A 25,971-nucleotide genomic window follows, 5' to 3' on the forward strand; every position below is an offset into this window, starting at 1 on the left:
GCGTGCCAAAGTGCCCGCCCACTGCGCAGGCGGGCTGCTGGGTCCACGGGAGGCAGCGGCCCGCTGATGGAGACCCGGGGAATGGTTAAAGCTTGCCCACGTGGCTAGTGGGCGCTGCCCGGCCTGTGATTGGTCGGAAAGGAGAGGGGCGGGGGCGGGATGAGGGGCGGTTCCGGGCCTGGGCAGCAGGTTAGTACTGGCCAGGCTTCTAACGCAGGGTTCTTCTGTTGGCAGTTGTCTCAGTGCATTCTTTTCGGGGCCAGGTAAGGGGTCTTGGGAGGAGGCCGCCTACCATACCTTCCTTTAGACCCAACATCCCGGGAGGGAGCTTGGATTTCTGTCCTGACTGCTCGGGAGGGGCTACTGCCGAAGCTGGGATTCCACCTGCCGAAGCCACGTGGCGCGAATAGTAGCTTGGGGCTGCTCAGGGGCCTCTCCCTGTGGACCCCAGCTCCATAGCTGAGGGGTGGGGGCATTATGGGATATGCATCTTTCTCCACACCTGTGTTAGGGTCCAGGATGGAGGAGTCCCGGTGGTGGGAGGCTGCCTGTCGGAGGGCAAGAGACAGCCTGGGGATTGGCCCTGAACGCTGAGGTGAGCCGATGGCAGCAGGGGTGAAAGAAAGGCGTTTTGGAATGGCCAGGTTTTGCTAAGCAGCGTTGGACCAGGCGGTACACCGTTTGCAGTCCTGGAGGAGGCAAAAAACGGGCCTGCACTTACAGGCAAGCAAGAGCGAAAGGGATTCTGGGTGGGTTGAGAGGTGCTACCTCCCACCCCTTCCCCATGCTGACGTCAGAAAGAGGAATTAATCTCATATGTACCAGGTCCTGTTCTAGACTCTGGCGACACAGCAGGGGACGAAATCTGCCTTCATGGAAATTACATCCTTCCTAGTGGAATGCTTTTCACATAAGATTTCATTTCATTCTCACGGCCCTAGAAATTGGTTGTTTTAAGCTATATAGAGTCGGGACTTGAACTCAGTTCTGACTCTTTGAGGAAATGACTTTAACACTATTGTATTGTACAGGCAGGTGGAAAAGAACGACTTATATTTGTGATGTGAACCCAGAACTTTTTTTGAGTTGATAAAGTGTTGCGACTAATGACAAACCTGGACGTTTTGCAGTCGTGTGTGTACCTCTTGCCTCCCTCACTGGTTTCTTGTGAGGATTATGTGAATTATTATGTATCAAGTACATAAAATACTGCCTGGCACATAGGAAGTGCTACATAGGTCTTAGCTATTATTGTTCCATCTAGGTTTTTGGGCTTTGCCCCTCTTCCTATAAGCAGGCTTTCCAATCTAGTTAAGATCACTGGAATGAAGGCAGATTTCCCCTGAATGGTCCTTAGCTGTTTATGCATTCAACTAAAGTGTGTTTTTAAACGTCTGCTGGCTGCATACTTGCTTCAGATCCTTGGAGAGAAAACTCAGTTCAGAACCTTGATTAAATAGGTGCAAGATGAATGGCTAATTCAGAACCTGCACTCCTACCATCTACCCATCTCTAGCCTGTTGTTTCTTTTGTGAAAAAGTCAGGGCAGACTTCTCTTTCTGAATTGTCTGCTGTCTAACATTATGGTCTTCTTGGGGTCACAGCAGTGTACCTGGGCTTGCTTGTGTAATTATTAGCCTCATTCTTCCAACTTTCTCTAGGCAGCCTTGGCACCATCCCCCCCCATCTCAAGTGGTCTTTGTGTTTGATCTTGAGTCTTTGGCTGCCTTGATCTTCCACTGTTGCAAGTACCAGTGATTATGTTTTGTTTTTCTTCCTACGTGGGATACAAACAGGCAATCTTGAGTCCTTTCTCCACTTGCAAGAAGATACCTAGAGGGAGTTTGGAAGCCTGTTCTCTGAGCTGTGATACGTTTGCCAGAGAAAATCAACTCTTTTTTTTTTTTTTTTTTTTAACGTAAGCTGTATCTGTAACGTGGGGCTTGAACTCAGGAACCCAACATCAAGAGTCGCATGCTCTACCAACTGAGCCAGACAGGCACCCTGAAAATCAAGTCTCTATAAGAAGGATGAGCATTACTTCAGGAGAGGTAATAAGTTGTTTCATTTTTCCTCTTTTCTCTCTTTTTTTCTCTCTCTCCTTCCTTCTTTCTCCCTTCCTTCCCCCCCCCCCCCTCTCTCTCTCTCTCTCTCTCCCTGTAGTATGGAGAGGACCAATCTAACTGACCCTAAGCCTTGTCACCTTGGGAAAGTAGGCCCTAGCTATTGTCAGATAGTTGGATGAATGAACAGGATGGAAGCTGTTGACCACTGTTGCTGTGGTTAGTATAGGCTGTGTGTACCACAGATGTTTACCCTGCTGGTTCAATTGATGGGAACCTTTCTAAGCATCAGTTTCCTCTTCTGTAATCTGAGACCTTGGATCCCTTACGTATTTGAGCTGTGACATTCTCCAATCCTCAAAGGAAAGGGACTTATCAGTCAGTCACCTGTTTGATTTCCAGTTCCCCTCTTGTTCCCAGTAGTAGAACCATATTCCTTCAGAATTGGGGCCACCCTGGGGGTGCCTGCGTGGCTCAGTTGGTTAAGCATCCGACTTCAGCTCAGGTCATGATCTCGCAGTCTGAGAGTTCGAGCCCCGCATCGGGCTCTGGGCTGATGGCTCAGAGCCCAGAGCCTGCTTCCGGTTCTGTGTCTCCCTCTCTCTCTGCCCCTCCCCCATTCATGCTCTGTCTCTCTCTGTCTCAAAAATAAATAAACGTTAAAAAAAAAAAAAAAGAATTGGGGCCACCCTGGACATGATTACGACTTCTTTAGGGAATACTAGATGCAGCTCATGTAGGAAGAGGGAGAATAACCGTTAGAGCAAACCTAGGGACCATGTACCCCTTCCATGTAGGAGGGGTAGGCCATCAGCAGCTTTGTGACAGAAAGCCTGCTCTTAATTCTGTAACCAAGACAGGTTCTGAGTTTGACTTGAAAGAGTGATGTCCTTGATGCCTAGAGAGCCCGGGAATAAGCTGAAATGCATTTCAGGCAGGCAGTAAATATTTTTAGAGGTCCCACGAGAGCTACATATGAACCTTACAATCTGCCAGGGGAGGCTAACTTTACACAAATTACTGTACATGATAAGAAAGTGATGATTACAAAGCCAAGCATATTGCAAATGAAGATAGGATGCTGTGAGAGTATATGACAGAAGGGTTTGAGTATGCCCTGAAGGAGTCCTGGACCTGTGCCCATTGGGGGGCAGGCAGCAGATATTTGGGAAATGTTTTATTTATTATTATTTTTTAATGTTTATTCTTTTTTGAGAGGGAGAGAGAATCCCAAGCAGGCTCCACGCTATCATTGCAGAGCCTGATGCAGGGCTTGATCCCACGAACTGTGAGATCATGACCTGAGCTGAAATCAAGAGTCGGATGCTTAACTGATTGAGCCACCCACGTGCCCCGGGGTAAGTGTTTTAGACATAGAATTTAGGTGTGTGTGTGTGTGTGTGTGTGTGTGTGTGTGTGTGTGTGTGTGTTTCCTTACATTTTGTGTAATACAGGGGCTGAGCAACTCCTATTCTGACCTCAGTAATGAGGGCAAATTTTCTTGAATAATAGCAAATGATTACCCCTTCATGATAGAAGTACTTCCGTTATGAAAGGCAGAGGACTTTCCAGTGTTGGGTTGAGGATGGAGAGAGATGTCCGAGGACAGGCTGTGTGTGTGTGCGTGTGTGTGTGTGTGTGTGTGTGTGTGTGTGTGTGTGGTGTGTGAAGAAGGAAGCGTAGCATGTTGTTCTTTTGGGCTGTCTCCAGCAGGGGAGTGGGGCTGCAGCACGGGGCTCTGTAAGCCAAGGCAGTGTGTGATCTGCTGGCCACTCCTTTTAGCCCCCTGTAGGGTCAGGAAAAGTAAACTCTTGCCTCTCTAGCATTCCTGGGTTCAGTTCTGACTGCATGAAATACCTTTGGTCTTTGAACCAACCTGCAGGAGGCCAAGTCAGCCTTTCCACAGAGGGCAAAGCCCAGAACTTTCCCTTGGGCTTTGTGGCGGAGTGTGAGAGGTAGGAGTCTGGCAGTGGACACTGGCTGGCTGGCTTCTCACTTCTCCAGAGGTGAGTGGTGGCCTCAGGGCCAGGTGAGGATACCATGGAAACTCCATGTTAGGTCTCCCCTTCTCTCCTGGCTCCTTTCTTCCAGGAAACGACTCACCCCCAGCATGTCAACTTGGTGAAGTCTCTCCCACCCCAACACAAAAATCTAAACATTGGCCATCTCTCCCTTTATTGCATTTGTTGGCTCCTCGGGCCTCCTACCTCTCTGGATGTTCTTTCTCATCTATTTGGGCTTCCTTTTTTTGGCTTGCCTCTTAAATGTAGTGGTTTTCAAGGCATGTCCTCAGCACTTTATCCTTCCCGTTCTGTGCATTCTCACTGGAAAACTTCATCTTAAACTGCCTCGATGCTGCTAACTCATCACTTTACTTTTTTTTTTTTTTAATGTTTATTTATTTTTGAGACAGAGAGAGAGACAGACAGACGGAGAGACAGAGCATGAGCAGGGGAGGGGCAAAGAGAGAGGGAGACGCAGAATCTGGAGCAGGCCCCAGGCCCTGAGCTGTCAGCACGGAGCCCAACTCGGGGCTTGAACTCACGAGCTGTGAGATCATGACCTGAGCTGGAGTTGGACACTTAACTGACTGAGCCATCCAGGCGCCTCTCATTGTTTTACTGCTAATTCAGACCTCCGTACTTTCTTTAAAGCCTTAATACCCAATTGCTGAGAAACTTGACCTTTTATTCAGTATTTACTTGAATTCTTGAACTAGGCGCTAGGGTAGCAGAGTGAGCAAAATGGACATAATCCCTGGCTCCAAGGAGCTTATGGCCTAGAGGGGAAGGTAGGCATTAATTAATAACACAGAGGGACGCCTGGGTGGCTCATTTGGTTAAGTGTCTGACTCTTGATTTTGGCTCAGGTCATGATCTCACGGTTAGGGAGTTGGAGCCCCATGCCCCGAGTCCGGCTCTGCACTGATAGCCCAGAGCCTGCTTGGGATTCTCTCTGTCTGTCTGTCTGTCTGTCTGTCTCTCTCTCTCTCTGTGTGTGTGTCTCTCTCTCTGTCTCTCTCTCTCCCTCTCCTTCTCCCTCTCCCTCTCCCTCTCCTCTCTTTCTGCCCCACCCCCCAAATAAATAAACTTAAAAAAAATTTTAAAACTGAAACCACAGAGTGTTAAGGCAAACTGGTGGGGCGCCTGGGTGGCGCAGTCGGTTGAGCGTCCGACTTCAGCCAGGTCACGATCTCGCGGTCTGTGAGTTCGAGCCCCGCGTCATGCTCTGGGCTGATGGCTCAGAGCCTGGAGCCTGTTTCCGATTCTGTGTCTCCCTCTCTCTCTGCCCCTCCCCCGTTCATGCTCTGTCTCTCTCTGTCCCAAAAATAAATAAACGTTGAAAAAAAAATTAAAAAAAAAAAAAAGGCAAACTGGTATGGCTCTGAAGAAAGAGCACAGAGCCAAGAGGGCTTACACAGAACACCTCATCTAGTTGCCAGGATAGAAGTGGTAAGGGTCCTTCAAAGGATTCTCTGAGGAAAGGTTTAAGCCAAGATCTAAAGGATGAGTAGGTGCTTCCTTGCAAGTAACTCTGGACTGTCCTGGAGAGCAAAAGGCTACTTTTTGAGGGAGAGGGTGGACCCTTGAAGTTATGTGCTAATACATCTGCTTTTCAAGCTGCTATTTATTCTTTTTTTTTTTTTTTAAATTTTTTTTAACGTTTATTTATTTTCGAGACAGAGAGAGACAGAGCATGAACAGGGGAGGAGCAGAGAGAGAGGGAGACACAGAATCTGAAACAGGCTCCAGGCTCTGAGCTGTCAGCACAGAGCCTGACGCCGGGCTCGAACTCACGGGCCGTGAGATCATGACCTGAGCCGAAATCGGACGCTTAACTGACCAAGCCACCCAGGGGCCCTCAAGCTGCTATTTATTCTGAGCTGGCTCTGCTGTGCCTTCCCTGGAAGCTATAGGGGTGCATGGGTCTTTACTGGGGTGGGAGTCTTGGGTAGAATTCTTCTTTTGTTTTACCTCTACTTAATATAAAACATTTATTTTTAACTAGTCCTATGGCTTCCATCAGCAATATGTTTCCTTTCCCTAATACTGTCAATACTGGCTTTGTTTGCTTAATTTTGTGAGTGCTTTTGGAGTTTGGTGAATGTATAACTCGAGATGACTTTAAATCTTGCTCAAACTGTGCCTATGAACTTGTTATGTGACATGTATAGAAAATCCTCAGTTAAGGTGATGTTTTTCTTTTTTTCTAAGTTTATTTATTTTGAGAGAGAGGGAGGGAGGGACAGGGGCAGAGGCAGAGAGAGGGAGAGAGAGAATCCCAAGCAGGCTCTGCACTGTCAGCGTGGAGCCCAATGTGGGGCTCGAACTCACAAACTGTGAGATCATGACCTGAGCTGAAGTCAGACACTTAACCGACTGAGCCACCCAGGCGCCCCAAGGTGTGTTTTTCAAGGAAAAATAAAAGACCTAGTTGTAGAAGATAGAGAGTTAAATCTGAAAATTATTCCTTTAAAAAACAAAAAAAAAGGATGGGTAGGTATTAGTGAAGAGGGGAAGGAAGAGTATTCTGGACAGGGAATGGCATTTGTAAAGGACCTGAGACAGGTGGCAGCCTACTGCATTTAAGAAAGTCTCCTGGTACTTGGAACTCAACACATGGAAAATCCAACTACCTGTTTTGTCTTTTAAAAAATTTTTTTTTTAATGTTTTTATTTATTTTTGAGACAGAGCATGAGCAGGGGAGGGGCAGAGAGGGAGACATGGAATCCAAAGCAGGCTCCAGGCTCCAAGCTGTCAGCACAGAGCCTGACACGGGGCTCGAACCCATGAGCTATGAGATCATGACCTGAGCTGACGTCGGTTGCTTAACGGACTGAGCCACCCAGGCGCCTCTCCCTGTTTTCTCTTAAAGACTGTTTTTCTATATTCTTTGTCTCGTCACATTATGGTCCAAATCAGAAATCCTGTATATCACTCTGGATACTTGTGATGTGTCAATTTATCTAGGTCAAACACCCTCCCCACCCCCCACCCCCCAGTCCCCCTCTCTGGTATGCTTCCAGTTTTTTGTGAGCTGGGAGGGAGAAACAGCTATTTTGTAGCGCACACACCTCCCAGTAATTCGATCAAACATGAATTTGGGTGCTGTGGTGAAGGGATTTTGCAAATGTAATTAAAGTCCTAATTGGTTAGCTTTGAGTTAATCTAAAGGGAGATTATCCTGGGTGGCCTGATTTAATCAGATGGAATCCCTTTAAAAGAGGGCTAGGCATCCCCTGGGGTCACAAACTGCTGCCATAGCTGGGCCTTCATTGCTCTCCTTCCCTCCCAGGATCATCCCTTGGTAACTGCTTGCAGCTGCTGGCTTTAGGCTTGCCTAGCAGAATTCCCACAATTACATAAGCCAGTTTTCTAATTCCTCATACTAAACCCATTTTTATATATTTATCAATATTAGGTGAGTATATATAAAGGATATATGTATCCTATTGATTCTGCACCTGTGCTCGAACCCTGACTAATAGACTATTTCTCCTGTAGCCAGTCATTCAGCAAATCCCAAGCTTCTGCTGCTTTAACAGTTTCTGTCCTTTTGGTCCCTCCTCTCTGTTCCTGTGCATCTGGTTTCATATGAACTCCACGTCTTCTTGCCTGGATCATTGAAGTTCCCTTCCAGCTGGTCTCTTTGTATCCTGTGAAGTCCTACCACACTGAGTTTATTTTCATGTCATTGCCCAGAGTTTTCTTTCTTTTCTTTTAACATTTATTTATTTTTGAGAGCGCACAAGCGGGGGAGGGGCAGAGAGAGAAGGAGACACAGAATCCAAAGCAGGGTCCAGGGTCCGAGCTGTCAGCGCAGAACCTGATGTGGGGCTTGAGCCCGTGAACCGTGAGATCATGACCTGAGCTAAAGTCGGATGCTTAACCGACTGAGCCACCCAGGCGCCCCTAATTTTGTTTTTAACATTTATTTATTTTTGAGAGACAGAGAGAGACAGAATACAGGTGGGGAACAGGGTTATCTTTCTAAATGACACATCTGATCTTGTCACTCTGCTTAAAATCTTGTAATGGCTTCCTGAAATTTCTCAGGCAAAAATTCAAAAGCTGTTTTTAAAAAAAGAAAAAAGATTTTATTTTTGGGATGCCTGGATGGCTCAGCAGGTTAAGCATCCTACTCTTGATCTCGGCTCAGGTCATAATCTCAACAATTCATGGGTTGGAGCCCTGCTTTGGGCTCCGTGCTGATGGTGTGGAGCCTGCTTGGGATTCTGTCTCTCCCTCTCTCTCTGCCTCTCCCTCACTCATGCGCTCTCTCCCTTTCTTTATCTCTCTCCCTTAAAATAAATAAATAAACTTAAAATTTTTTTTTTTAACGTTTATTTATTTTTGGGACAGAGAGAGACAGAGCATGAACGGGGGAGGGGCAGAGAGAGAGGGAGACACAGAATCGGAAACAGGCTCCAGGCTCTGAGCCATCAGCCCAGAGCCCGATGCGGGGCTCGAACTCACGGACCGCAAGATCGTGACCTAGCTGAAGTCGGACGCTTAACCGACTGCGCCACCCAGGCGCCCCAAATAAATAAACTTTAAAAAGATATTTTATTTTTAGGTCATCTCTACACCCAATGTGGGGCTTGAACTCACAACCTTGAGAATCAAGAGTCACACATTCTACCAACTGAGCCAGCGAGGTGCCCTACAAGCCTTAGCTTTTTTATATAACGTCATTTTCTTTCCTGTCTTAGCGTATCAATTTTACTTCCTTTGAAAAAAAAGTGTTAGTGGTTCCCTAGAGTTTGCCACGTACATTTACAGCTAATCCGAGTCCACTTTCAAATAACACTAAACCGCCTCGAGCGTAGTGCCAGTAACTTACGCAAGTATTCCTAGCTACTGCCTTCTGTTACAGCACTGCTGTTATTCATGTGGAGTATCCATAAGCTGTAATCATCGAATACATTGTTGCTGCTCTTATTTTGAACAAACTGTTATCTGTTTACTGTTAACAAGTAGAATAAGAAAAATAAAGGGGTGCCTGGCTGGCTTAGCTGGTAGAGCATGTGACTCTGGATCGCAGGGTTATAAGTTTGAGCCCCACATCGGGTGTAGATATTACTTAAAACAAAAAAAAAGAAAAAAATTTATTTTGCCTTCATTTATTCCTTCTGACACTCCTTTATGTAGGTCTGAATTTATGACCTGTATCATTTTTTTCTCTCTCTGAAGAACTTCTCATACCTCGCAAGGCAGGTCTATTGGTGATAAATTCCCTCAATTTTGTTTTCTGGGAAAGCCCATATTTCTCCTTCACTTTATTTATTTATTTTTTTTTTAATTTTTAAAAAAAAAATTTTTTTTTTAACGTTTTTTTTATTTATTTTTGAGACAGAGAGAGACAGAGCATGAATGGGGGAGGGGCAGAGAGAGAGGGAGACACAGAATCGGAAACAGGCTCCAGGCTCTGAGCCATCAGCCCAGAGCCCGACGCGGGGCTCGAACTCACAGACCGCGAGATCGTGACCTGGCTGAAGTCGGACGCTTAACCGACTGCGCCACCCAGGCACCCCTCTCCTTCACTTTAAAGGATAATTTTGCTGGTGTAGAATTCCAGGTTGGTGGGGTTTTTTTTCTTTCAGTGCTTTAAATATTTCACTCTACTTTCCTTGCTTGCGTGGTACCTGAGGAGAAATCCAATATAGTTCTTTGTTCTTCTGTAGGTAAGGTGTTTTCTTTTCCCTACCTCAGACTTCTTCCTTGACTTTCTTTGTCTTGATTTTCTGCAATTTGAAATATAATGTGACTAGGTGTAGTTTTTTTTTTTTTTAAATTTTAATCCGAGTATAGTTAACATGTAGTGTTATATTAGTTTCAGGTGTACAATGTAGTAATTTATTTAGTTCTGTATATTACTCAGTACTCATCATAAGTGTACTTTTTTTAATGTTTATTTTTGGGAGAGAGAGAGTGAGTGAGCATGAGCAGGGTAGAGGCAGAAAGAGGGAGACAGAGGATCTGAAGCAGGCTCCACACTGTGAGTGCAAAGCCCAATTAGGGGCTTGAACTCATGACTGTGAGATCGCGACCTAAGCCGAAATCAAGAGTCGGCCACTTAACCAACTGAGCCACGCAGGTGCCCCATGGTAAGTGTACTCTTAATCCACTTACCTGTTCCATCCATTCTTCCACCCACCTCTGCTCTGGTAATCATCAGTTTGTTCTCTATAGTTAAGAGTCTGTTTTTCTGTTGTCTTTTTTCTTTGTTCATTTGTTTTGTTTTTGAATTCCACATATAAGCAGAGATGTATGCTATTTGTTTTTCTCCGACTTATTTCACTTAGCATAATACTCTGTAGGTCCATCCATGTTGTTGCAAATGTCAAGATTTCATTTTTTTTTATGGCTGAGTAATATTCCATTGTACACATATACCACATCTTTTTTTTTTATCCATTCATCTATCCATGGATACTTGGGCTGCTTCCATAATTTGGCTATTGTAAATAATGCTGTAATAAACATAGAGGTGCACGTATCTTCTCAAATTAGTGTTTTCATATTCTCTGGGTAAATACCCAGTAGTGGAATTTCTGGGTCATATGGTAATTCTATTTTTAATTTTTTGAGGAACTTCCATACTGTTTTCCATAGTGGCTATAACAGTTTGTATTCCTATCTAGGTGTAGTTTTTTTTTTTTTTCTTCAAAGTTTATTTATTTTTGAGAGGGAGGGAGAGAGAGAGAAGGGGGAAGGACAGAGAGAGAGAAAGAGAGAGAGAGAGAGAGAGAGAGAGTCCCAAGCACGCTCTCTGCTTTCAGTGCAGAGGCTGATGTAGGGCTCAAACTCCGCGAACTTTGAGTTCATCACCTAAGCTGAAATCCAGAGTCAGACGCCTAAGTGACTGAGCCACCCAGGCTCACCTAGATTTTTTTTTTTTTTTAATTAAAAAAAATTAAAAAAAAAAAAATTTTTTTTTCAACGTTTTTTATTTATTTTTGGGACAGAGAGAGACAGAGCATGAACGGGGGAGGGGCAGAGAGAGAGGGAGACACAGAATCAGAAACAGGCTCCAGGCTCTGAGCCATCAGCCCAGAGCCCGACGCGGGGCTTGAACTCACGGACCGCGAGATCGCGACCTGGCTGAAGTCGGACGCTTAACCAACTGCGCCACCCAGGCGCCCCCCCAAAAAAATTTTTTTTTCAACGTTTATTTATTTTTGGGACAGAGAGAGACAGAGCATGAACGGGGGAGGGGCAGAGAGAGAGGGAGACACAGAATCGGAAACAGGCTCCAGGCTCTGAGCCATTAGCCCAGAGCCCGACGCGGGGCTCGAACTCACGGATCGCGAGATCGTGACCTGGCTGAAGTCGGACACTTAACCGACTGCGCCACCCAGGCGCCCCTAAGATTTTTTTTAATCTTATTTTTTTTAACGTTTATTTATTATTGAGAGACAGACAGAGCGTGAGCATGAGCAGGGGAGGGGCTGAGAGACGGGGACGCACAGAATCTGAAGCAGGCTCCAGGCTCTGAGCTGTCAGCACAGAGCCCAACACGGGGCTCGAACTCATGAACTGTGAGATCATGATCTGAGCTGAAGTCAGACACTCAACTGACTGAGCCACCCAGGTGCCCCTAGATTTTTTAAAAAGACTTATTTCTAAGTAATCTACACCCAATGTGGGGCTTGAACCCACCACCCCGAAATCAAGAGTCATATGCTCCATTGACTGAGCCAGCCAAGCACCCTTAGGTGTAGATTTTTTGGTAGTTATCCTTCTTGCTGTTTTCTGAGCCTCTTGGACTTGTGGTTTGATGTCTGTCATTCATTTTGGAAAATTCTCAGTCATTATTGGCTGCAGATATTTCTTCTGTTTCCTCCCCTCTTCATCTTCTGCATTCCCATTACATGTATGTTACACCTTATGTAATTGCCCCAGGGTTCTTGGATTTTCTATTCTGGTTTTTTCATTTTACTTTTTCTCTACTTTTCAGTTGGGGAGTTTTCTACTGACACATATTTAAGCTCATTGATTCTTTCCTTGGCCATGTCCAAGGTACCAATGAGCTTGTGAAAGGAATTCTCAGGGGTGCCTGGCTAGTACAGTCAGTAGAGCATGTGACTCTCAATCTCCCAGTCATGAGTTCAAACCCCACGTTGGGCATGGAGCCTACTTTTTTAAAAAAAAGAGGGGCGGGGGCCCCTTCGCTCAGTTGGTTAAGCATCCAATTCTTGATTTTGACTCAGGTCATGATCTCATGGTTCGTGAGTTTGAGCCCTGCGTCAGGCTCCGCACTGACAGCACAGAGCATGCTTAGGGTTGTTTTTCTCTCTGCCCCTCCCATATGCTCTCTTTCTCAAAATAAATACATAAATTAAAAAGTATATTAAAAATAAAAGGAGTTTGACACTCACCATATTAAATGGGGTGCTTGGCTTGCTTCGTTGGTAGACCATGCAACTCTTGATCTCAGGGTTGTGAGTTTGAGCCCCACGTTGGGTGTGGAGATCACAAAATCTTTTAAAAATAAAAAGGTGGGGCGCCTGGGTGGCTCAATCAGTTAAGCATCTGACTTTGGTTCAGATCATGATCTCGTGATTCGTGAGTTCAAGCCCTGCTTTGGACTCTGTGCTGACAGTTTGGAGCCTGGAGCCCGCTTTGGATTCTGATTTGTAACATTTCCTTTTGATTCTTTCTTAGAGTTTCCATTCCTTTGCTTACATTGTCCATCTGTTCTTTGCATGTTGTCTACTTTCCCATTGGAGCCCTTAGCATATCGGTGATAGTTTTTTAAATTCCTTTTTTTTGGGGCGCCTGGGTGGCGCAGTCGGTTAAGCGTCCGACTTCAGCCAGGTCACGATCTCGCGGTCCGGGAGTTCGAGCCCCGCGTCGGGCTCTGGGCTGATGGCTCAGAGCCTGGAGCCTGTTTCCGATTCTGTGTCTCCCTCTCTCTCTGCCCCTCCCCCATTCATGCTCTGTCTCTCTCTGTCCCAAAAATAAATAAACGTTGAAAAAAAAAAATTAAAAAAAAAATAAATAAATTAAAAAAAATAAATTCCTTTTTTTAAAAAATTTTTTTTCAACATTTTTATTTATTTTTGGGACAGAGAGAGACAGAGCATGAACGGGGGAGGGGCAGAGAGAGCGGGAGACACAGAACCGGAAACAGGCTCCAGGCTCCGAGCCATCAGCCCAGAGCCCGACGCGGGGCTCGAACTCACGGACCGCGAGATCATGACCTGGCTGAAGTCGGACGCTTAACCGACTGCGCCACCCAGGCGCCCCTGAATTCCTTTTTTTTAAAACAACTTTAACGTTTTTTAAATTTTTATTTTTGAGAAAGAGAGAGAGGGCATATGCGTGCGCGCAAGTCAGGGAGGGGCAGGGAGAGAGGGAGACACAGAATCCGAAGCAGAGTTCTAAAGTAAATCAGGCTGAGTTAAAATCCTGGCTCTGCCACTGGCTAATACTTGTGTGACTTGGTAAAGTTGCTTATCTGTGCCCTAGTTTTCTCATCCTTACCATGGGGTTAGATTAAAGGGTATTTATTTTATAGGGTTATTGTGAAGATAAATTCAGAAAATGCATGTAAGCACCAAGCAAAGTGTCTAGCATAGAGTCAAAGTTCAGTAAGTGTTAGCTGTGATAAATATCATCTGGTCCCCACATGCCCTGTGTGCGGTCAACGCTGGCTGTTCTTTTTGTCTGGGACACCTCTCCTCTATCTATCTTCTACCCATCCTTCAAAACATTATTTCTTGTTTTTGCAAAGCATGTTCAGAATCCCTCATCTGTTTTATTTGTGTTTTAAAGTTTATTTATTCATTTTGAGAGAGAGAGAGTGCAAGTGGGGGAGAAGCAGAGAGAGGGAAAGAGAGAGAATCCCAAGCAGGCTCTGAAATGTCAGTGCAGAGCCTGATGTGGAGCTTGAACTCAAGAACCACGAGATCGTGACCTGAGTGGAAACCCAAGAGTTGGACCTTAACCGACTGAGCCACACAGGCGCCCTATCCCTCGTCCATTTTAGATAAAGTGATCATATAATTTACTACCCCAAACAGGACACTTTTGAGAGTGGAAGGGGATGCTATTAACAATTTCCCCAGGACAATAATCCCAGGAAAACTGGGAGATAAGGTCGTCTCAATTTTAGATGCCTCTTCTCGGGTTTTCCATTGCCCTCCGTGTCCACAGCATTGTTCACACTGCTGTCCTTGTGGCTTTACTTGTCTTTTACCTCCCATTCTGTAACTCCTTGAGGGCAGGTGCATTACCTCAGTCAGAGCCATGGCCTGAGACCTCTCACAGGACCAGCATGCACCACACACGTACACAGAAGTGATGAGAGTGATCATGCCACATGTTCATTTTCACCTTTGTCTGTTTCTACCTTGAATGTGATCCATGCTTTTGGCCTCTTTCAGATCAATCTATCCTCCTCTTCTTCTTCTTCTTCTTCTTCTTCTTCTTCTTCTTCTTCTTCTTCTTCTTTAAAATTTTAATGCTTTTATTTATTTTTGAGAGAGAAAAAGAGAGCGCCAGCAGGTGAGGGCAGAGAGAGAGGGAGACACAGAATCTGAAACAGGCTCCAGGCTCTGAGCCATCAGCACAGAGCCCTACGCGGAGCTCAAACTCACGAACCACAAGATCATCACCTGAGCCGAAGTCGGATGCTTAACCAACTGAGCCATCCAGGCACCCCAGATCAATCTGTCTTCTGGGGTGCACGTTCCAGCTCTTCTGGGAAGCCCCCTTTTCTTACTTTGCTCCCCCATCTCTGCTTTCTCTCATCTCCTGTACGTACTGTTGCATATATATTATATCCTGTTCATGGGTGGGCTCTTGTTCCCCAGTAACACTCAGCTCCCCAAGGATAGGCACGGTGTTGCCCTTTTTTCCAGTGTCTCCCACAGTATGGTCAAGCACAGGGCTGGCTACCAGCAGGCACTCAGGAAACACATGTTAGTGTCAGTTTCTCAGTCTGGGACCATTCACTGGGGCCTGCCCAAACTTAGTCAAACGATGCTAGTGGTGGGTGAAAGCAGGCATTCTACAACTGCGGGAGGTGTTCAGGGCCTCCGGGGCAGACTGTAGTTTGGGGGACAATCCTCATTTCCCCTCTCTGTTCCTTAAGTCCCCAGTTTTGTGTGTGAACAAGATGGAGGCTGATCTGTCTGGCTTTAACATTGATGCTCCCCGTTGGGACCAGTGCACTTTCCTGGGGCGGGTGAAGCACTTCTTCAATATCACAGACCCTCGCACTGTCCTGGTACCAGAGCGGGAGCTGGACTGGGCCAAGGTGACGGTGGAGAAGAGCAGGTGAGCAGCTAGGGGGGAGGGGGCTGGAGGCACTGGGGCAACACTGATGGATCCCTGTGGAGAAGGTGGAAACTAAAGATATGGGAATAGGCAGAGCTCTCAGGAAGGGGGGAGCAGGATGACCTGGGGCAAGGGGCCTGGGAGGTAACTGTGTCCATTATCCTTGGGTGGCAGGATGGGTGTTGTGCCCCCAGGCACCCAAGTGGAGCAGCTGCTGTATGCCAAGAAGCTGTACGACTCAGCCTTCCATCCTGACACCGGGGACAAGATGAATGTCATCGGGCGGATGTCCTTCCAGGTCCCTGGTGGCATGATCATCACGGGCTTCATGCTCCAGTTCTACAGGTGGAACCTGGGAGCAAGGTGGTGGGCAGTGTGGCCACTTGGATCTGCTAGGCAGGGAGCCATATTATGATGACAATCACAGCCATCTTTATTGACCCCTTACCAAATACCAGGCACTGTGTGAAATTCTTTGCGTATGTTACCTCACTTAATCTTCTCATCAGCCCTACAGAGAGGTGCTGTATAGAGGAAGAACGGAGATTCTAGAGAGGTGATGTAACTTGTCCAAGTCCACACACAGCCAGGAAATACGGGTGCCTCTCTAGAACTCTCAACGAATCAGCCATCCTGCTTCCCTCTTTAGAAAGTACTTATTCAACAATGAAGTACTAACGTATTTTTATAACGTAATGTCCCAGTAAAAAATATAGGAAGGTGACCCCCCCCGCCCCTCCTCCCCGCCCCCAAAATTAGGAAGACCTATAGGAGAGAATAAACTTTCTCTGTAGCTGCTGGATATTTTACTCCTCTCCTTTCCCCTCTTCTTTCTGCCCCTTCTCCCCCATGCATCCATTTGTCCAGCCAGGCCTTGGGCTGGGCCCGAGCCAGGCCTTGGGCCAGGTGTTAGGCATATAAAAACTTTAGCTCCTGTCCTTAAAGAGCTTCTCCAGTTTTGTTGAGGAAACCAACAAGTAAACAGTTACAGGTCAGCTTGCTAATAGGTAGGTTGTGGGGAGAGCATGGGGTTGTGAGAACGGGGAGCATAGAATGACTCATTGTTCCAGGAAGGGCCGGGGAAGGGTCAGGAAGGTTTTGAAGAAGTGATGTCTCAACAAAGCAAGATTTAGCCATGTATGAAAGGGGTGTGTGTGTGTGTGTGTGTGTGTGTGTGTGTGTGTGTGTGTGTTCCAGGCAGAGGGACCAGCCTGTGCAAAAGCCCAGGTGCATGAAACAGCATGGGAAGTTTGGGGAACAGCAGGTGATCTGGATTGTACACCAAGCCTTGCATTGACTCCCCTCTGCGTCTCTGGGCCTTCCTTATGGTAGGACGATGCCGGCTGTGATCTTCTGGCAGTGGGTGAACCAGTCCTTCAATGCCTTAGTCAACTATACCAACAGGAATGCAGCTTCCCCTACATCGGTCAGGTAGGAGACTTGAACCCCAGGCTGTCCACGTGGGTCAGGAGCAGGTAGCTGTCCTTGTTAGGGGAACAGCCCGTCTAAAGGGTTCTCGGGCTATCGTCTTCAGGCGGGGCTTATTCTGGGCAGGTGACCAAGTCCCTCTTTTTACGGTTTGCAAGTATTTTCTGAGGCTGACTAGGAGAGTATCTTCCTAGACTAGTTCAAAGTTCATTCATTCATTCATTCTCAAATATTTCTGGGGTAGGTGTTAAGTGCCAGGCATGGTTCTAAGGTCCCTGTTCTTATGGAATTTAAGGACTTGTAAGGAAGCAAGCACGATAATCTTAGATTGTAACTGCTGCCATTAAGGAAATAAACAGGTGACAAGGTAACAAACAGCAGAGGGGCATCTGTGTAGATGGGCTGGTTGGGGGAAGTGTTTTCTGTGGAGACCGTATTTCTGCGGATTTCTGAAGGATAAGGATTTAGCAACGTGGAGCCGACAGAAGAATTCCCCATATAGGGAGCGACAGCATGCAAGGGTTCTGAAGCAGAAATGAGTTTGCTCTTTGCTTAAAGTACTGGAGGTGGCCCAGGGGGCTGGAGCGTTGTGTGTGTTTAGGGGGGCGTGTCATAAGACAGGATGGGGGATAGTTCACATGAGCTTCTCAGGCATGAAGCCTCGTGTCCAGACTTTCTCAATGAAGTCTTGGTCTTGCCCTCAGCCAGCAGGGCTCCCCACTCCCAAGCGTGTCTTTCCTCCACTAGGCAGATGGCCCTTTCCTACATCACAGCCACAACCACCGCGGTGGCCACTGCTGTGGGCATGAACATGTTGACAAAGGTACGGTCTGGGGCGGCTGTGGGCATGGTGGCCACTAGGGGGCAGCAAAGTCCTAGGGAAAATTTTGCCCAGGCCTGGCACTACCCTTGTCTGGGTGAGTGGGGTATGGCCCAGAGCAAAGCCAACTAGTGGGAGAGGTAGCCGAGCTATCCCCAGGTTGGTCTTTCTTGGGTCTTTGAGGGAATTTGGGTTCCTAGACCAAATGTTCTGGATGAGTGGCAGAAGCAAGGTCTCATTTCTTGGTTTATAGTCCTTATTGTTCCTTTCCCCCAACAGAGAGCTCCACCCCTGGTGGGCCGCTGGGTGCCCTTTGCCGCTGTGGCTGCTGCTAACTGTGTCAACATCCCAATGATGCGACAGCAGTGAGTATGGGGCTTCCTTTGCCTCCCTACAAACCCTAAGGTTAGTGGGGCCAGGGCAGGAAACCAAGGCAGTGGGTGGCTTTGGGGGCTGAGGTGGGTGTGGGGAGGGCTGCCGGGCTGCTCCAACAGTGATGGCCACAGGAGTGGCAGGTGACTTAGGTTTAGTCTGTGTTGAATGTTGTGGGAGTCATTTTTTGGATCGTGTGGGATGAGGGCGGGGGTAGGGTGGACTCTGGAGGTTTGTACGAGATCGTGTCCTTTCAACTGCAACTGCAATTTAAGTTGTGATCTCTGCCCACTTCCAAAGCCCTGGGCATTGCTTACAGAACGAAATGTAGCAAAGCGAGGCGTCCAAAGATAGAACAGAGCCAAGAAGCTTTGAAAGAAGCCAGAGGAGTAGACAGATGTCTTCCAGGCACCGGGCTCTAAGCTTCGCAGCAGGAAAGGTTAAAGGAGAAATCCGTGTGTCTTGTAGTTCTTGTTTTCTGACTCGAGAAAGCATAGATGTTCCTCTGTTGTAAAACTTAATGATGTAATATACATAAAGCACTCACAGTAGCTCTTGGAAGGGATCAAGTGCTACCTAAGTGTTAGCAATTATTGCTGCTGTTACCGTCACGGCCTTCATCACCATCACCAGTCTCCAATAGCCCTGTTTTCTTGGGACTGCTGGCAAGCGGGAATTCAGCACAATAGCGCTTGTGGAAAGAGTCCACGACGGGAAGAGTCATGCATACACATTGTTCCTCTCTTTCCCTCCTCTATCCAGGTGCTCCTTCCCAACAAATGAATGAGCCCCAGCCACCTATCTGGTCTGGGGTCGAGTGCTGTCGAGAACTGGCCAGAGAATAATAGCCAGTGCAGCCACTATTTATGGAGCAGTCACTCTGTCAGGCGCCGGATTAAGTACTTTGCAGGCATTGGTCCCATTTAATCCTCACCATTCCTATGAAGCGAGTGCCATGATTATCCCCATTTTGCAGATGAGGATAACTGAGTCTTTAGAAGGATTTGGGAACCTGCTCAAGATCAAAGACTTACTCAGCATTTTCAGGATCCAACCTAGGCAGTCTGAGCCCCAGCCTAGCTCTCTTAGCCACTGCCCTAGATCACTTCCAAGATGTCGCTCACTGGAATACAGAAGGAAGATCAAAGGGCCAGACTGTAGGAGGTGGCTTCCTGGAGCTGGAGTGTGCTGGCCTTGGTTACCTGCTGTGTCACATTGCTGGCAAGCTTCCAGCATACCCTTCCCACGTTCAGCAGCTCCTGTCTGTGTTTAGGGAACTCATCCAGGGCATCTGCGTGAAGGACGGAAATCACAATGAGATTGGTCATTCCCGGGTGAGCAGAGGCATCCCTTTGGAGTGGGAGGAGGGAATTCTCTTATACCCTGTTTTGTTGTTAGTGGTCAGAGCTGGCCCGGGTTCTGTTGCAGGGTCCCCCTGACTCCGTCCTCCTTCCCCTTGATTTCCGTACATTTCTTGTTCAGAACAAGCTTGTCATGTCCTTTCTCCATCATTTCTGGTCCTGAAGCCATAAAAGTCTAGCTAGGCGAGAGAGGGTTGGGTGAGGATACAGCCCCTGACAGATCCATCCCTTCCCCTTTACCAACTCAGACCTGATCCTGACCCTTGACCCAGCCTGCTGGTGCAGCCCACGGATACTGGATGAGGTCATGCCTGACAACTTGCTCTTTTCTGCCCTCAGAGAGCTGCGGCCATAGGCATCACCCAAGTGGTCATTTCTCGGATCACCATGGCAGCCCCTGGCATGAGTAAGATAAAGAAGTCCTCCTGTCCTGGGGGACCCTGGAACACGTGATGGAGGCCTCAACCACACTCAGCTTTTGGGTGGGAGGTGGGGCCCCAGCTTCTATAGCCATGCTTCTCAAAAAACAAATGGTAATTCTGTGATGTGGTAGAAATTGCAACTGAGGCTATGCTGGGGACCATATTACATTGTATACACCTACCAGATCCACATGCTGTATACCTTACTCCTACATAGTGCTGGAGTGCAGAAGCCCACGGGAGACCACACTGTAGTTTCCAGAACATCAGTCAGTCAGAGATGTGGGGAAGAAAGTTCTTTTCATTCCACAGATATTCCTTAAGTACCTTCAATGTGTTGGGCACAGTGTGGGGTGCCAGGAAGACAGTGGTAAAGAAAATAAATCCCTTGCCCTGGTTTTGCTTTTAGCAGAGGCATGTTACAGAGTAGGATAGGAGATTTGTTTGCGTGAGCCTTCAAAGATTTAAGTTTTGAGAAGGACGCTTGGGGCCTGCAGTACATGTCCTGTCACAGGTGTGCAAGTGGAGAAGTTTGGGAAGCACCCTTCTCCTAGGACTTAGGGGACAGCTTGGGGGTGGCTGCACCTACACAGTCTTGAAGTATTTTCAGGAACGTCAGGGGAGGTGGAGAGAATCACCTGACTTTGGGAAGGGATCTTGGAGAGAGTCTTAACGGCCTTCCCCCGAGATTCTCCCTGGTCTCTTGCAGTCTTGCTGCCAGTCATCATGGAAAGGCTGGAGAAGCTGCGTTTCATGAAGGTGAGTGGGGTTCCCTTTTGCATCTTCTCTGCCCAGAGCCCCCCAGCCATACTTAGGAGCACCTGATCCTCGTCCTTCCCTCTAGCTGCTGGCCTTACCTCCTTCAGGGAGGGCCCATACCAGTCCCCGCTGGCTGCCCGCTTTAGATGCCGTAGCTGGTTGCTTGGCCTTGTCCGTAGAGAGCAAGAGGAACCCCGTTCTCCCTCCTTCACGGCTAGGCGTTTCATGCCTGTGGATTTCTGGCTAACTGAGCAGGGGTAGGGCAGGCGTGGGGTTCACATTAAGATCTGTAAATCTTACGTGGATCTTTCTTTTTCTTTTTTTTTTTGTCCAGAAAGTCAAGGTCCTGCATGCCCCGTTGCAAGTTCTGCTGTCGGGGTGCTTGTGAGTAACGCGTTTTCTCGTTGTGGGTTCTATGGCAGCTGGGTCACCCAAGCACTGTCTTCTTGTGTCGCCCATGTTGGAGAACGTGCTCTCTTTTACCTGACTTCCATAGTGCCTGAGCTCTGTATGTGGGCCACACAGAGAGCTCTCGCCCCATCTTTCTTGAAGGCATCAGACTGGCTAGGCTGTATGCACACATCCGCATGGAGAGCGGAGTGCTTGGGTGCCCTCCTGTCCGGGGCCTCCTCTGACCTTCAGACTGGAGAAGAGAGGAAAACCACAATCCAGTCCCACTACAAAAAAGAAATGATAACTCTGTGGCAGTGATAGAGGTGTCCACTAATGCTGAGGTGGTAAACGTATTGCAATGTCTCACTGTATCAAGTCAACATGCTCTACACCTTACATGGACACCGTGTTCTATGGCAACTATATCTCAGTATAAATCAATTAAGTAAATACACAGACCTGCTGAGACATAACAGTGATGGGACAGCCTATGGCTGTCACGTGTCCCAACCTCGCACAAAAGGAAAACACCATGGGCGCCTGGGTGGCTCTGTCGGTTAAGCGTCTGTCTCTTGATTTTGACTCAGGTCATGATTTCTTGGTTTGCGAGATCGAGCCCTGTGTTGTGCTCTGTGATTACGGCACAGCCTGCTTGGGATTCTTTCTTAATCCCTCTCTCTCTGGTCCTAGCCCACTCACACTCTCTCCCTCCCGCCCCCCAAATACACAAACATTTGAAAAATAAGTAAATGGAGTGCCTGGGTGGCTCAGTGGGTTAAATATCTTGGCTTTGGCTCAGGTTATGATCTCACAGTTCCTGAGTTCAAGCCCAGCGCTGGGCTCTGCACTGACAGCTCGGATTCTGTGTGTGTCCCTCTTTCTCTGCCCCTCCCCTGCTTGTGCACATGCGCGCGCTCTCGTGCTCTCTGTCTCTCTCTCTCAAAAATAAATAAATAAATAAATAAATAAGTAAGTAAGTAAGTAAGTAAGTAAATAAAACACAAGCCATGGCGGGGTGCTTCAGTGCCTGCCCTTGACTGGCTGTGTCCTAGTGTCAGTCACACTTTACAAGGCCATGGGGCTAATGACAATAACAGGAATAACCAACACGTACTGAGTGTTTCCTGTGTGTCCCTGCTGTGCTCATGGTTCACATCTATAATTTTGCTGAATCTCCTCCGCCCTAGAAGTATAGATAGGGCCGTCATCTCCTTTTACAAATGAAGAAACCGGGGCTCAGAGAGATGGAGACACTGACCCAAGGCTCTGTAGCCCATAATTGCCGGAGTTGTGGTCGGATCCTCGGTAGTCTCCGAGGTGACTCTGCTTACTGAGTCACCACTGAGTGAGTGGTTACCACGAGCTGAGTGCCACATGTGCACTTTTCATTTAATCCCCACGGTGGCCCTGCAAAGTAGGTATCCTTGTCTTCCCCCTGCTGGCTCAGGGGTAACTCGCCCAATATGACACAGCGAGGAAGTAGCAAAGCTGGGATATGAACCTTGGTCTGTTAGATTCCCAAGTCCTGTAAGATAAGACCCTGGAGCTGAAACATCTGAGAACCTTAGAAATGCTCTTAAGCCCTTCCCCAGACCTCCTGAGTCAGGATCGCTTTTTAACAAGCCCCACGAGTTACTTGCACGCACAGTGAAGTTTGAGAAGCTGCCTTGTTCTGGTCTCCACCAGCCCAGGTGTTCATGGCTATGGGGGGCAGGACCTCAGGTGTCATAACCCTCACTGCTCAGTGCTTGTGGTCTTTAAGGCTGCTAGTTATACTCCCAGTGCCTTCGTTATCTTCATCTGCTTGGACAACAGGTGGATGTGGGAGGTGGAGGGAGGCTGATTCCATCCCATCCCAGAATGAATATCCTGGCACTGAGCGACCAAGGGAAGAGTTGCAGGGAGAGGAGCCATGGGGTGGCGGGGAGGGCAGGCTGGGTGAGTGGGCATCTCCTCCTTCCTTTGGGGGACTCAGAGATAGGATGTGAGTAGGCCTGTGGGGAGATGCCCCTGACACTTTGTTTCTCCTTTCTTCCAGCCTCATCTTCATGGTGCCAGTGGCCTGTGGGCTCTTCCCACAGAAATGGTAACAGCTCTTCGTTCCTTGCTTTGTTTTACTGAATGCCCTGTCCCTGCTCTCCCTGACCTGCCTGCTGTCCTGAAGGAGACAAGGAGGGGCAGGAAGGGCAGCATTTTTATCTGAGGACAAGTGCCTATCAGCCTAAACTCTGGGCCTCTTAGCCCCGGGGGGAATGGTAAACCAAAACAGAGCTCCAAGGGGTGGAGGCATGAGTGGCTTCCTCCCAGTGGAGCAAGGACTGCCTTGGAGGGAAGTGGGGGAACAACAAGAAACTTTCTGTCCCTGCTGGTTAGGTTATTAGATACATCCTCCCTGGCTAGATCTGGTCCTTGAAATTGAACAAAGGTACAGGTACTTATTCTGGCTTGTGTTTGCTAGGGGATGGATGACTTGGGCCTCTCTATTTCTCTTGCATGTCCTGGCAGGGAAGGGATGTGAAAAGGGATGATGGAAAGGGGAAACAAAGCATCAGATTGTGGGAGGGGAGAGGATTAGCTCCAGGAGACCAAGTGCAGCTTGGATATATACCGAGAAGATACCAGGTTCCCCTGCTGTGGTATTCATATTTTAGTGTCGTCTGCTAGACTTCTGTGTTCCAAGCACACAGGAGAAGTGCTTGTGCTTATAATTTTGCAGAGAAGATGGAAGTTTGGCACCAAGGAGAATGAAGTCAGGCCCGAGTAGAAGTAAAAGCAATATATTATGTTGTATAGAGGCCATTCATTCTGATGGAAAAATCAGGGAGGGCTTCTTAGAGATGGCATTTGAGTTGGACTTTATCTGACGATAATTTGTTGCTTGTCCAGTTGGCACGCTCATAATCCCCTTCTGTCTTCTCAGTGAATTTCCAGTTTCTTATCTGGAACCAGAGCTCCAAGACGCCATCAGAGCCAAGTATGGAGAACTTGTGCCTTATGTCTACTTCAATAAGGGCCTCTAAATGCCCCACCCCAGTAAGGACCAGTCTGTGCCCATATTCACCAGCTCCTCAGCTGCTCTGTATACCTGTCCCCTCATTCCTCTGCCCACAGGGCCTGAAGGCCAGGGTGGATTTGGGAGGTGGGGAGCCTCGTGTTTTCACCCAGGCTTATTGGACTCCAGAGGATAAAAGTGAACAAGGGGAGCAAAAGCCAAGTCTTCTATCTGTTCCTCCCTTAACCACCATCCCCTGGAGACCAGGAGCTGAGACCCCCTGAAGGAGATACTCAGACCATTTGGAAAAATTAGGAAACTTTGGGGATTCTAGTTCCAGCCAGGACTGGGGAAGAGCCCCGGGGACAAAAAGATGCTCTTACTCCTCTTCTCTTCCTCCTCATCTTGTCTCATGCTATGAAACTTTTTACCCTTGCAATTCTAGCCAACTCAGGAAGGGAGGGGAAGAAGCCTTTGCCAACGTGGGGCTCTTCTCTGTTCTTTCTCATTCTCGTCCCCACTGTCCCCTGGTCAGAAAGCGTCTTTGGGAGTGCTGCTAAACTTGAGATAGTCAGGCCGTTTCATGAGGCAGTAAAGTTTCATGGTGCTTTAAGCCCTGTCTATTGACACTGACTTTGATCTCCTAATGCTAAAATCATGTCTGATTTTGCTTCTCTGTGTTTGAAAAATAAGCCCACTAACTGTGAGTAAAAAGAATATATGTAGGCATTAACAGCACATTTTAATGGGTATATTTTCCTAGCTGCCTCCCTTCTCAGCCCATTGGGTTAAACACTAAAGACTAGTGTGTTCTGAATAGGAAAGAGAAGTTTTATTTGGATACCTCTGAGAAGTAACCAACCAGGACCAAAGAGCCTTAAAGGACACACAGCAAAGTGCAGCCATTTGCCCGTCCCATCTTGGCTGCTGTAGGTGACTTTTCAGGCTCGGGGTGGGGTGGGGGTGGAAGGAGACCATTGTGGCTTACGAGGGATCAATGTCTGTCTGAGTTTCATCTAGTAGAATTTCCTGACTGTTCAAAGGATATCACTGTGAATCAAATAAATTTCTTGAAAGAGTGTAATGAACTGTATGCAGACTGAATTAGTAAAGCCTGGATGGAAAGCAGGATCTGGTCTCACTTTGACCTTGGCATGCAAGAGGTTATCACAACTATAAGGGAACCTGTCTGATGCCTGGAGGTGATTGTTTATTTCCCTTATTACAGAGGAAAAATCTGCTGGACGCTGCAGAATGGGAGCTTTGTTCTAGAGCAGCAAACCGTGGCTCAAGGGCCTAAGTCCACCTGCTACTTGTTTTTGTGTGCCTGGGAATTATATTTTAAAAGGCAAAAAAAGAAAAAGCCAAGAATATATGACAGAGACCCCCATGTATGTGGCATGCAAAGCATTAAAATATTTTCTCTCTGGCCCTGTACACAAAATGTTACCCCTACTCTGGAGCAATGGTTCTTAATATATTTCAGAGTCACCTGGATGGGTTGTTAAAATAGAAATTGTGGGTCCAGATATATCTCTTGAGGCAAGGAAAACAAAAGCAAAAATAAACTATTGTTACTACACCAAAATAAAAAGCTACACAGCCGAAGAAACAGTCAACAAAACTAAAAGACAAGCTACTGAATGGGAGAAGATATTTGCAGATGACATAGCTGATACAGGGTTCTTATCCAAAATACATAAAGAACTTATACAACTCAACACACACAAAAACAAATAATCCAGTAAAAAAAAAAAAAAAAAAAAAAGGAAAAAAAGGGCAGGAAAAGGCCCCTGGCTGGCTCAGCTGGAAAAGCATGGACTCTTGATCTTGGGATTGTGGGTTCAAACCCCACGTTGGGTAGAGAGTATTTAAATAAAATTAGTTTTGTAAAAAAAAAAAAAAAGGCAGAAGACATGAACAGACATTTCTCTGAAGAAGACATACAGGGGTGTGTGGGTGGCTCTGTCGTTTAAAGTGTCTCGACTCTTGATTTCGTCTCAGGTCATGATCTCATGGTTCTTGGGTTTGAGCCCTGTGTTGGGTTCTGTGTTGGCAGTGTGGAGCCTGCTTG

The 25,971-nt window shown here is 47.3% G+C and overlaps 1 protein-coding gene across 5 annotated transcripts; it reads left to right on the forward strand.

The window, feature by feature from the left end:
• The first annotated feature begins 155 nt into the window (after nt 1-155).
• SFXN2 (sideroflexin 2) lies at nt 156-24,981 on the forward strand. Of its 5 annotated transcripts, none has more exons than XM_043597392.1 (14): nt 156-263; nt 512-595; nt 1,924-2,051; nt 15,166-15,350; nt 15,525-15,713; nt 16,683-16,781; nt 17,526-17,601; nt 17,878-17,963; nt 19,244-19,304; nt 19,671-19,737; nt 20,463-20,512; nt 20,847-20,896; nt 22,944-22,991; nt 23,826-24,981. In XM_043597392.1, exons 3-14 carry the CDS (start codon nt 2,031-2,033, stop codon nt 23,923-23,925), a joined length of 1,032 nt encoding a protein of 343 aa, XP_043453327.1. In that variant the 5' UTR covers nt 156-263; nt 512-595; nt 1,924-2,030; the 3' UTR covers nt 23,926-24,981. The 5 variants fall into 5 exon arrangements, with proteins under 5 accessions (XP_043453327.1, XP_043453329.1, XP_043453328.1 ...); XM_043597394.1 differs by having other exon boundaries at nt 157-263; nt 512-723; nt 15,525-15,695; XM_043597393.1 differs by lacking the exon at nt 512-595 and having other exon boundaries at nt 170-263.
• The last annotated feature ends 990 nt before the right edge of the window (nt 24,982-25,971 follow it).

Source organism: Prionailurus bengalensis, chromosome D2 (genome assembly GCF_016509475.1).
Source record: "Prionailurus bengalensis isolate Pbe53 chromosome D2, Fcat_Pben_1.1_paternal_pri, whole genome shotgun sequence".
NCBI lineage: Eukaryota > Metazoa > Chordata > Mammalia > Carnivora > Felidae > Prionailurus > Prionailurus bengalensis.